The 11006-nt window shown below is 63.4% G+C and overlaps 5 protein-coding genes across 5 annotated transcripts, besides 7 other annotated features; all 5 read left to right on the forward strand.

Annotated features, from left to right (window-relative positions):
* Positions 1–96: 96 nt before the first annotated feature.
* Positions 97–1041, forward strand: Tco025E_07413 (uncharacterized protein; the record flags this gene model as incomplete). The annotated part of the gene is made up of 1 exon (XM_029374279.1): positions 97–1041. One exon carries the CDS (start codon positions 97–99, stop codon positions 1039–1041), a length of 945 nt encoding a protein of 314 aa, XP_029225616.1.
* A 288-nt stretch (positions 1042–1329) lies between these two features.
* Positions 1330–1361: a microsatellite.
* Positions 1362–1720: 359 nt separating this feature from the next.
* Positions 1721–1777: a microsatellite.
* A 265-nt stretch (positions 1778–2042) lies between these two features.
* Positions 2043–2066: a microsatellite.
* Positions 2067–2152: 86 nt separating this feature from the next.
* Positions 2153–3994, forward strand: Tco025E_07414 (putative dihydrolipoamide dehydrogenase, putative,acetoin dehydrogenase e3 component; the record flags this gene model as incomplete). The annotated part of the gene is made up of 1 exon (XM_029374280.1): positions 2153–3994. One exon carries the CDS (start codon positions 2153–2155, stop codon positions 3992–3994), a length of 1842 nt encoding a protein of 613 aa, XP_029225617.1.
* A 365-nt stretch (positions 3995–4359) lies between these two features.
* Positions 4360–4402: a sequence feature (A-rich).
* An 82-nt stretch (positions 4403–4484) lies between these two features.
* On the forward strand, positions 4485–6239 carry Tco025E_07415 (putative dihydrolipoamide dehydrogenase; the record flags this gene model as incomplete). Its single annotated transcript, XM_029374281.1, has 1 exon — positions 4485–6239. One exon carries the CDS (start codon positions 4485–4487, stop codon positions 6237–6239), a length of 1755 nt encoding a protein of 584 aa, XP_029225618.1.
* Positions 6240–6549: 310 nt separating this feature from the next.
* Positions 6550–6597: a sequence feature (A-rich).
* Positions 6598–6875: 278 nt separating this feature from the next.
* Positions 6876–6902: a microsatellite.
* A 67-nt stretch (positions 6903–6969) lies between these two features.
* Tco025E_07416 (serine/threonine-protein phosphatase PP1) lies at positions 6970–8022 on the forward strand (the record flags this gene model as incomplete). Its single annotated transcript, XM_029374282.1, has 1 exon — positions 6970–8022. The coding sequence occupies one exon, from the start codon at positions 6970–6972 to the stop codon at positions 8020–8022; it is 1053 nt and encodes a 350-aa protein (XP_029225619.1).
* A 119-nt stretch (positions 8023–8141) lies between these two features.
* Positions 8142–8170: a microsatellite.
* A 502-nt stretch (positions 8171–8672) lies between these two features.
* Tco025E_07417 (uncharacterized protein) lies at positions 8673–10823 on the forward strand (the record flags this gene model as incomplete). Its single annotated transcript, XM_029374283.1, has 1 exon — positions 8673–10823. One exon carries the CDS (start codon positions 8673–8675, stop codon positions 10821–10823), a length of 2151 nt encoding a protein of 716 aa, XP_029225620.1.
* Between the last annotated feature and the right edge of the window lie 183 nt (positions 10824–11006).

Genomic DNA, 11006 nt, shown 5'->3' on the forward strand with positions numbered 1-11006 from the left:
GGCATCCTTCTTCCCCCGCTTCACTCACTGTGTGCGCGCACACGCGCGTAGGTGAGTAGGTGCCCTCGGAGCAAGCCCCATTAGTTCTAGGCGTAGATGGGATCCGGGACAAGCAAAGGCGCAGAGCCGCGCGCCGCCCCGCGTTGCACGGCCGCCTGCGATACCGCAGGTTGCAGCCGCAGCCACAGCCACGACCGCGACAGTATCTGCAGCCACGACCGCGAAAGTAGCCGCAGCCGCAGCCGCGAAAGTAGTCGCAGCCGCAGCCGCAGTCAGGAGCGGGGGAAGGAAGAGGCGTCTGCCAAAAAAAAAAGTGAATTTTATCCGCAGCCGATCTTTGTGCTTCGGACGGCGCCGTCGCCCCTCGCGCCGCTCAAGCCGGCGCCCAATGAATGCTTCACAGGCTCCTTTCAGTGTTTGAATGAAAATAATTGGGCCCAACGTGCTGCGCCGCTGCGCGAGGTGGAAGAGTCGTTTCCCTCCGATGCAAACATGCATGAGGAGGCGGCGGTCAACACGCAGCAGTGCTCACCGCCCCTGCCGCTCTGGGGGCGGCCCACGTCGCGAAGTGACATCTGCAGCTGCGAAGTCGACGACAACGAGGCGAGCTCTTCCACCCAGCCACTCGCTGTGGATGAGAAAAAGCGGAGCATGCTCTCACGCAGCAGCCGAAGCCACAGCCACGAGTTTCGGCGCAGTGGCACGCGGGTGCTGATGAAGAGCTCCACCGCCATTGCCCCGGCCCACCACAACAACCAAATCGACTCCGTGCCGAGCATCCTGCGGCGTGTGAGCGGCGTTGGGCGCACCCGCAGCGAGCGCAACCTTCCGGCGTTTGCCTCGCGGGAGGAGGGGTGGAACGAGGAGGACGACGACTCCTTCTTTACCACCGCCTTTTCATTAGACGGCTCCCGCGTGGAGGCGGTGTCGCTGGAGGATGTGGATGAGTCGGAGCAGGGGGAGTTGCGGCGGGTCGTGGCGCTGGTCAAGGAGATGAGAGAGTATCGGTCCAAGATGGCCTTAGCCGCCGCTCCCGCCTGACCGCCCTGGCAACACCCACACCGCATGTACATGCATGCATGTATGTATATATATACTTACGCATGAAGTTGATTTCGCCTCGGCGTTGACTCATTCCCTTTGCTTCAACTTGTCTTTAGGGCCGTGTGAGAACGCCGCGTCCACTTTGTGTTTTTTGTTTTTTTTTTGGTTTCCTTGTAAACTTTCAAGGCGATGAAAGGGAGGGGGCAGTGCAGTGGCTGGCAGGCAAATGCCAGCTCTTATATACCGACATGCTACCATCTGTGTTGGTGCCTATACATCCAAGGCTGTGTGTGTGTGTGTGTGTGTGGGTGTGTCTGCTTGCGGAATAGCATCTGCAGGCAGATTTGTGTTTTCTTTTTTTTCTTACTCACTTTTTTTTGTTTATTATGTCGGATGCAGCTCCGTTTTGCGAACACACCCAAATATTTCCTGTCTGCTTGTCTCTTGACTTTGCGGGGGGTGGAGAATTCTCCCCAGCCCACAGGAGCCCCTGCTGCGTGTATTCTCCTTGCGGCATCATAACTACTGTGCTGCCGCCCTCCCCCTCCCCGGCGGGGGCAATTCGTTTGCCCCACTGCCCCGCACGTGGCGGAGGCTGCGTGTCTTGGCCTGTCACTTCCTCCTGCCCCTGCAGGAGAGGAGTGGGAATTGTGTTGGGTGTGCGTGTGTGGTTGTTTTTCCCTTTTTGTTTTCCTTTTGTTTTTGTTTTTCCCTTCTTCTTCGTCCTACTCCTGCGTTGGCTGCCGCGCACGTGCGCATGCGCGTCTCCCCACGCGTGGAGGGAGGCGCCACGCTCCCGTGGCGCAGCCGCACTCCGCCCCCCGCCTGCGTCTCCCCGCTCTTCTGCAAGGCATAACCGCTTATACACTGAACAGTAGACGCTGCGGCGCCCAGGCCAGGCAGCAGTAGGGAGAATTCGGTTCCACCGCCAAGCCTGCGTTTGCCGGTGCTCGCGCGCGCGCAGAAGTCGGTCTGAGTCGACTTCCAATAACACATACGTGTGTGTGTGCGTGTGCGTGTGTATACTACGGCACATATATAGCCACCGTGCGCCGCTGCGCCCCTCTGCGTGTTTGTGCGTGTTGTTGAGCCGAACGAGCCGGGGCGCATGCTGCGACGGGCCCTGCTGTTGCTGGGCGGCAAGCCGCCGCTGGTGCGCTGGCGCCCGCTGGACGTGTCGCACTTCGACGTCTGCGTCATCGGCGCCGGCCCCGCCGGCATCGCCGCCGCCCTGCGTGCCGTCGACTACAACAAACGCGTCTGCCTCATCGAGGCGAACCGCGTGGGCGGCTGCGACTTGTGGAACGGCGCGCTGCAGTCGAAGATGATGTGGGAGATGTCGAACTTCTTTGCGAAGGCGAACGGCAGCGTGGCGCGGCGGGTGTACAACACCACCGTCGCCAGCTTCATGGAGCCAGACGAGGCGAAGATGCGGGAGACGCTCGTGCGCGGGAGCGAGATGCGGGAGCAGCAGATCCTCGCGGCGCTGCGGGCGGCGGCGGTGTCGGTGTTGTACGGCGGCGCCTTCTTCGTCAGCCCGCGCGAGGTGGAGGTGCGGAACCGCGCGACGAAGGAGTACCGCACCGTCACGGCCGACTACTTCATCGTCGCGACGGGGTCGGCGCCGCGCGAGCACCCGTACGTGCAGACCGACCACAAGCACGTGGTGACGTCGGACGAGCTGATGATGATGCCGCTGCCGCGCAGCATGGTGATCGTCGGCGCCGGCGTGCTCGGCAGCGAGTTCGCCGCGATCTACGCCCGCCTCGGCAAGACGCGGGTGTACCTCATCGACAAGGAGAGGTGCATCCTCCCCGCGGAGGACGACGACGTCGTGGAGCGGATACAGCAGACGATGGAGGCCGACGGGGTGGTGATACACCGCGACTCCGTGCTCTACCAGATGCAGGCGTGGGAGGCGCCGGCGGCGGAGCCGGGGCGGCGCAGCGGGGTGCGCTACAGCATCATGAACAAGCGCACCCGCGAGATTGAGACGTACGAGGTGGAGCGCGCCCTCATCGCCGTCGGGCGGACGCCGAATTACAAGGGCCTCGGACTCCAGAATGCGCACTGCCGGGTGCGGGAGGGCGCGCTCGTGCTCGACGCATTCGGCAAGTGCGTCGACCAGGACCACATCTACGCCGTCGGGGACGCGGCGAACGACTCCAAGCTGGTGAGCGTCGGCGAGGCGAAGGGGCGCCTCGTGGTGGACCGCATCTTCGGCGTGCAGCCCACGCTGCCGCTGCAGCACGACTTTACGCGAATCACCTTTCTCAGCGTCGCCGTGGCCTCGGTGGGCATGAATGAGAAGCAGTGTCAGAAGAAGAAGATATCGTACGTGATGGCGCGCTACGGGTTTGAGCTCTGCAGCCGCTCCGTCGCCGCCTGCAACACCAACGGCTTTGTGAAGATTCTCGCCACAAACGACAGCAAAAAGACGCTGCTCGGCGTGCGGGTGCTGGGGCTGAACGCGAGCACCATCATCGAGCTTGCCTCGGCGGCGATCCGGCGCAAGCAGTCGGCGTACCAGCTGAGCGAGCTTCTCACGGCGTACCCGTCGGTGTCGCAGGCCTTCCTGGAGTGCCTCTGCGTCATCTTGGGCTCCTCCACGCTGAAGCCGGGCTCCTTCCCCGGCCTCGTCTGCCACACCTGGACACCGCCCGACTACGAACGCGGGCGGGCCTACGCCCCCGACGCGGAGGCGGAAACTCCGCCCGCGGACCGCCCGGCGGTCCCGTACGAGGGGAGGGACATGCGGGAGGAGCGGCGCTCCTTCCAGGAAAAGGCGTCCCACTTCTCCACGGCGGAGCTCCGGGCGGCGAAGAAGGTGGCGGAGGCCGTGGAGCTTGCCGCCGTCGCACGCGCCGAAACGGAGGCCGCGGCCTCACCCTCTTCCAGCGGCGGTGGCGTTTTCCCTGGCTCCTTCTTCCTTCGCCCCGGCCACCCCTGAGGGCGAAGGGGGTGTGGCTGGCGAGGGGAGGGGGCGCAGGCACGCGCGCGCGCGAATGGGCCTGCGTGTGTATCAAAAGATGAGCCATAAGCATATGATGTAGATGCCACACGCGCCTGCCTGCCTGCCCCTCCCCGCACTTCCCTCTGGCTGTGTGTGTTAAGGCGTACTCCTTCCGCCCTTTTTCATTGGTTGGTTTTTCCTTTATTTTTTTTTGTTGTTGCTGCTGCTGCCGCTGCTGTGTGTGTGTGTTCTTTGAACTTTACGCACACCCACGCACCTCGCCTGCTTCAGTTCACCCTTTGCGGCCCGTCCTGGCTGGCCCTCCCCGTCCGCAGCTACAGCCGTAGAGCAAAGGCAGGACAAAAAAAGAAAATCAAGGCGGAAAAGGACGAAGAAAAAAGAAAAGCAAAGCAGAAGGGAATTGAGTGAACGGAAACCCAAAATAATACCAACAACAACAGCCTCTCCCTTCCCGTGCCGCTGTGCGATGCTGCGGAGAACGTGGGCGTGGCGCGTAGGGCCCGTCGAGGTGACGCGCATCACCTCCAAGCTGCCTCACTTTGACGTCTGTGTCATTGGGGGCGGGCCTGGCGGTGTCGCCGCCGCGCTTCGGGCCGTCGACTACAAGAAGCGGGTCTGCCTCGTCGAGGGCCGGCGCATCGGCGGCGTTGACCTCTGGGACGGCACGCTGCAGTCGCAGACGCTGTGGGAGATGTCGAAGTACACCTCGTTTCTCTCCGGGCCGGTGGCGCGGCGCATGTTCGACGACGATGTTTTGCGGGGGTTGCAGGGCAAATTTAGCGACGCACGGATGCACGAGACGCTGCGGGGCGTCAGCGAAGTTCGGGAGCAGCAGGAGCTGGACGGGCTGCGCAAGGCAGGGGTGACGCTCGTCTTCGGCAAGGGGATGTTCTCCTCCCCGCACGAGTTGGACGTGCACAGCGCCACGACCGGGGAGTACAACGTGATCCACGCGGATTACTTCATCATCGCCACCGGCGGGGTGCCGCGCAAGTACTTCCACATCACGGTGGACGGCCGCCGCATCGTGACGACGGACACCATCATGCGGCTGCCGGTCCCCTCAAGCCTCGTGATTGTCGGGGCCGGGGCGGTCGGCTGCGAGTTTGCCGGCATCTACGCCCGCCTGGGGGGCACCAAAGTCTCCCTCCTCGACCACACCCCGCGCATCCTGCCGATGGAGGACGAGGACATCTCGCAGTACGTGGAGGACGAACTCGTGCGGCTTGGCGTGAGCATCCACCACAACTGCACCCTTTTCGACCTGGAGTCGTGGGGCGACGAGGAGGAGGGGGGCTGCATCTACAGCGTCCGGCAGTCTGAGGCGGGCGTCGCAAGCCACGTGGAAACCTACGAGGCGGAGCGGGCGCTGATCTGCGTGGGCCGCGTGCCGAATATCAGCGGGCTTGGCCTGGAGAATACATCGTGTAAGGTGACGGACGGGCGGCTGGCCGTGGACGCCTTTAACCGTTGCCTGCCGCACAAGCACATCTACGCCGTCGGCGACGTCTGTGATCGGCGTTCGCTTGTGAACCTGGCGGAGGCGCAGGGGCGCGGCTCCGTTGACCACATCTACAGTGAGAAGCCGGCGAGGCCCATCAACGCTGAAGAGCTGAAAAACCTGTCAACCATCCTGTTTCTAGGCGAGGAGCTGGCGCGTGTGGGGCTCAACGAGCAGCAGTGCCGCGCCGCTAGCCTCGGCTACGTAGTGGCGCACTACGGCTACGGACACCTGAGCCGCGCCCTCGCCATGGGCAACACAAAGGGGTTCTGCAAGGTCATAGTGACAAATGACAGGGAGAAGCGGCTGCTCGGCGTTCGCGCCCACGGCCCGCACGCAGGCAGCATCATTGAGGTGGCGTCGCTCTCCATCCTGCGCTCGGAGTCGGTGTACGAGCTGCTGAAGTTAACCGCCTCCTACCCGTCCGTTGTGCAGGGCTTCGTCGAGTGCATCCGCATGATCCTCGGCCGCTCCTCGCTGAAGCCCAACACCACCCCGGACGCGACACTGAAGGTGTGGCACCCGCCGCACTTCAGCCGAGGCCGCGAGTACCTTAAGGAGATTGACTACGATGCGTCGCTGCTGCACTCCGATGAGATGAACATGGCGAGGATGCAGCTTGAGGTCATTAATGGCCTCCTGGAGGAACGGGAAGGCGGCGCACCCCCGACGGATCCCGCCGCTCGCAACGGCGATTCTGCCACTCCAGCCTCCAGGTGACGTTTTTCCCCTCCCCGTGTTTGCCTGCCGCAGCGTGTCAAAATGTTTGAATTCGGTTTTTTTGTGTGTTGTTTTTTCTGTCGCTCCGTGCGGGCGAACGTACGCAACTCCCGTCGTCCTCGCGTTGGCGCCGCCCGGCCACGCCGATTGAGCAGCTCCCTTTTCTCCCCTTCGCTCTCACGCCGTGTGCGTCTGTCTGACACTTCCCCGCTCGCCATCCTCAACTGGCACTCGCGCCTCCCCCGCTTCTTGTCTCCGTGGCACGCGGACAAACTGCGGCGCCGCACCGCCGCCCACGCACGTCACACGCGAACAGGGAAAGGGAGAGAAAAAGAAAAGGGAGGGATAAAGTGAAGGGCACACGGGCGGCTCTTGGCGGAGTGCAGGAAAAACGGCGGTGCGTGGTGCGGGGACCGGCCGTCCACACGCACGTCCACCCACACGGCGGCGCATCGGCGTCCCTGGTTCCGCTGTCGAGGGAGGGGGGGAGCCATACGAGCTGAAGGGAAAAGAAGCGGCGGGCGAACCCGCAAGACAACGAGGGCCCCACCACGGCGAGTGAAAAAAAAAGAAAGAAAAATTGGTGAGACGCGGAGGAACAACCGCAACACACTGCGCGCTAGTGAGGGAGCGCAAGTGCGTGTGTGTGTGTGTGTGTGCGTGGAAACGATAGAGCCTAGGGCTGCCCTGGTGGGTGGGGAATAGAGGGAGACATATCTAAATGGCGAACATGCATGGGATGGAGATGAATTTAGACGACATCATCGGGCGGCTCTTACTGCACCCCTCTCACAATAGCGCTGCTGCCGCCGCCACCCCCAACGCCACCGCCGGGGTCTACGTAGACCGTCAACGCAAGTACACTCGTCTGTCACGTCTGAGTGCCTTCAGGCAGGCGCAGGGGATGGATTCGCCGCGACACCCATGCGCCACGAGCTCCCAGAAGGAATTGTCGGAGGCCGAGGTGCGTTACCTTGTCATGGAGTCACGCTTGCTGTTCATGTCACAGCCGATGCTAGTGGAGGTGGTGGCGCCAGTCCGCATTTGCGGCGACGTGCATGGGCAGTACCACGACCTGCTGCGCCTCTTTGACCTTGGCGGCTACCCACCGGAGGCCAACTACCTCTTCCTCGGCGATTACGTGGACAGGGGCGACCAGTCCCTCGAGAGCATCTGTCTTTTGCTGGCGTACAAGCTGCGTTTCCCGGAATCCTTCTTTTTGCTCCGCGGCAACCACGAGTCTAGCAGCATCAATCGCATCTACGGCTTCTTTGATGAGTGCAAGCGGCGCTACAGCGTGCGGCTGTGGAAGCAGTTCACAGACACGTTTAACTGCATGCCGGTGGCGGGGCTGGTGGAGGGGCGTATTTTGTGCATGCACGGCGGCCTGAGCCCGGAGCTGAGGCAGCTAGACCAAATTCGCTGCATCCTGCGGCCAACCGACGTGCCCGACAGCGGCCTCATCTGCGACCTTCTCTGGGCCGACCCGGGCGACTGCGTCGGCTGGGGCGAAAACGACCGCGGCGTCTCATGGACGTTTGGCCAGGACATTGTGCAGAAGGCGTTGAAGGAGTTTGACCTCGACCTTATATGCCGCGCGCACCAGGTGGTGGATGCCGGCTACGAGTTCTTCGCCGCCCGTCGCCTTGTCACGGTGTTCTCGGCGCCCAACTACTGCGGCGAGTTTGACAACGCCGGCGCCTTTATGATCGTCGACGAGAACCTCACCTGCAGCTTTGCGCAAATTGAGCCCACCAATACCATGCTGCGCTACTCCTTTTAATCCGCGGGCGAGGGGGCGAAACGAACGAAAAAAAAAACAAGAAGCAGGCGAAGAAGAGGCGGGATGGGAAATCAACGCGGCCTGTCATAAGTTTGCTTGTTTGGTTTCATCCTGTTTTGGTGTGTGTGTGTGTGTGGGTATGCGTGTGCTGCCGTTTTCATTCGTGGCGTTGCTGCGTTGCTGCTTCTGCGTAACGGCATCGGGGGGCGGCCAGGGTGTAGACGCGCTCCAGCCACAGCGGGAGAGGGATGGATTTACAGTTATGCACTGTACCACGCATCTGCCCGTTCCTTCCTTTTTTTTGTTTTCCTCCCTGTGGCCAACTTAAATCCCGCCGGCCACTTGCTGCGGCTGCTGCTCAACGGTCCCAGCACCAACATCGTCTTCCTCGCCACTCGCCCCCTTTTTTGTTTTCGTTTCGTTGCCTGTGTGCCTTGTGTTGTGGCCGATGGTTTGCCTGTTTTTCAGAGGGGTGTTGGCTGCCTCTCGCCTTTGCCTCCCATTCATTCATTCCTGTCTTGTGTGGCTGCATCCCCGCCCTCCTCCTCCTCTCTCTCCCTGTGCGCGTGTGCATTTGTGTGTGTGCCGCCCTTCCCTCCGGCGGGGCTGCAGCGGGGAGGCGGCAAAGCGGGAGGGAGACGGAGAAGGCGATGCGGTACATATCGGTCTCCTCACCCGGCTCCTTCTCCGTGGCCGTGGGCGCCTCCGGGGAGCTGCATGGGTTTACCGTGCGGCTGTTAGAAAACAGCCGTGGGCGGCTGCGGGCGCGCTCGCTGACGCTGGGCAAAGCGACTGTGGCGATTCTGCGGGTTGGCGCGCTCGACGACATGCTGCAGTGCATGGAGGAGGCGCGGCGGGGGGGAGACGCGGCCGCCGCCCCGTCGCCGTTTTCGCCGTGGCAGCACGCCCGCGTCCACCGCTACCCGCTGCAGGAGGCGGAGGAGGACGCCCATGCGGAGGCGTCGAGTGCGCTCTTCGCCGTGGTGGGGAGCGACGACGGCTACGGTGCGGCGACGCTGCTGCGCGTCGCGGCGCTCGTGGGTGAGTTGTGCCTCTTCCTTAACATTGACCCTCGCCAGGGCGGCCCCAACGCCCCTGTGCTGAAGCAGGTGCTGCTTTACGTGGAGTCCCGCCTCGGGCAGCACGACCTCTCGCTGCTGTGCCAGACGATTGAGCGGCTAGTGCGCCCGGCCATCATCGCGACGGGCTTCGCCAGCCCCGACGCCGGTGGACTGCTGGACGATTTGGTGCGGCAGTCACTCCTGCAGGATGCGGCCGACCGCCGGCTGCCGAGCTACGTCGCTGTGCTGCTTGGGCACAAGCTTGTGATGGAGACCACCCCGCGCTGGAGCGAGGAGGCGGCGCGCGTCGGCGGTGTCGAGCGGGTGGCGCTGCTGGACTCGGATCGCTACTTGGCGTACCTTGTGACCTGCGCCTTCTTTGCGGCGCCGCTGCAGCGCAGCTTCTACGACGTTGCACCGCAGGAGCGGCGGCTGCGTGAGCTTGAGCAGCGACTGCGGCGCTTTGGCATTCACCGCCACAACGTGAGCCGTCTGGCGGCGCGACGGGCCATTGAGACGTACGCCGAGGCGTTGCAACAAGAGATTGTCGGGGAATCTGCCCGGGCACTGTTCTACGAAGCCGCCTACGACGAGCTGCTGACGCTCATGACGGGGCGGACCGCAATGCGTGGGACAGACGAGGTCGCGGCTGCTGGTCGTGCATGTGTGGCGCGTAATGAGTACCACCAGGTGGAAATGGACTTCGACGCCATTGCGGGCCGCACCTTCCAGCTCGACAGCATCTGCTTCCGCAACTCAGACTTAGTGGGCGCCATGCAGCTGCGGTGGATACCGGCGGTGGGCGCAGCGCCGCAGGGCAGCGGCGATGCCGCGGGCGCGGACCCACTCCTGGCAACCTGTCCCTTTGGATACGGTCTCTGCCTGATGTACCTCCCGCCGCAGCGTGCGCGGGAGGAGGTGCGGCGGGGGTGTTCCTCCACCACGGCAAGCGGACGCGCCTTGTCGCAGCTCGCCCGCGACGTCCACGGCAGCATTGAGCCGCGCTTTAGCTGCCTTCAGTGGCTGCTCTCGCCTCCAGTGGAGTCTTACGAGATCCCTGGGCTAATTCACTTCGTCGCTGTCGATCGCCGAACAAACGGGGGTGTCGTCGCCAGCTTCCACCGCATGACGCACGAGCGGCCGGCAAATGTGCGGGATGCTGTGGGGACGCTGCGGCGGCTTGTGGCGCTGAACATCAGCCGCTCCCACACTTTGCTACAGGGCGGCTATTCTGAGGGAGTCTGGGGTCACCTCGGGATGCAGTTCTTTTATTGCGTCTGCAACCTGCACGAGGCCGCCGAAACAGCGGTAGCGCCGCCGACGACACGCGCTGCGCCGACTCCGCCTGCCGCAAGGAGGAAGAAGGCATTTTTCTCCTTTGCTCGTGAGCCCACGCGGCCGCCAACCCCAACACCGTGCGCTCCACCGACAGCGGCGGCCACGGCCTTGCTATCCTCTTCGCAACAACCGTCGCCAGCGGAAGGGTCTGGGGCTTCTGCAGGGGCCGCGGCGTTTCTTTGGGGCTCCCTCGACGCACGCGGGAGGCTTCCCGCTGCCGTTTTGCCGCACTTGGTGCTGCGCCCGATGCTGCTGCCGGACTTTGCGTGTGACGAGCCGGCGGGGGACTGCGTGGTGGAGGTGTACGCCGTATTTGTGGGAACCATGTCGCCTGCTGAGGTATGCCAGGCTGTGGAGAAGCTGCTGCGCGGCCGTGCGCTGCCGTCGCGGAGTGCCCGCTGATGCCGCAAATGTACCTGCTTGCTCCCCAATTGCTGGCTCCCTCCGTGGCCGCTGCTTCCGCCGGCCGCTTGCGTCACGGAGACCCGCAGCGTGCGAGGGTGGCTCGTTCCGCACCAGCAGCACTTTGCTCCTCTTTTCCTCCCTGCAACTTTTAGTTGCCGCTCTTTTTTCGCCGCTTCGCGT

The sequence above is a fragment of the Trypanosoma conorhini genome (genome assembly GCF_003719485.1).
Source record: "Trypanosoma conorhini strain 025E chromosome Unknown Tco_14.4_contig_00571, whole genome shotgun sequence".
NCBI lineage: Eukaryota > Euglenozoa > Kinetoplastea > Trypanosomatida > Trypanosomatidae > Trypanosoma > Trypanosoma conorhini.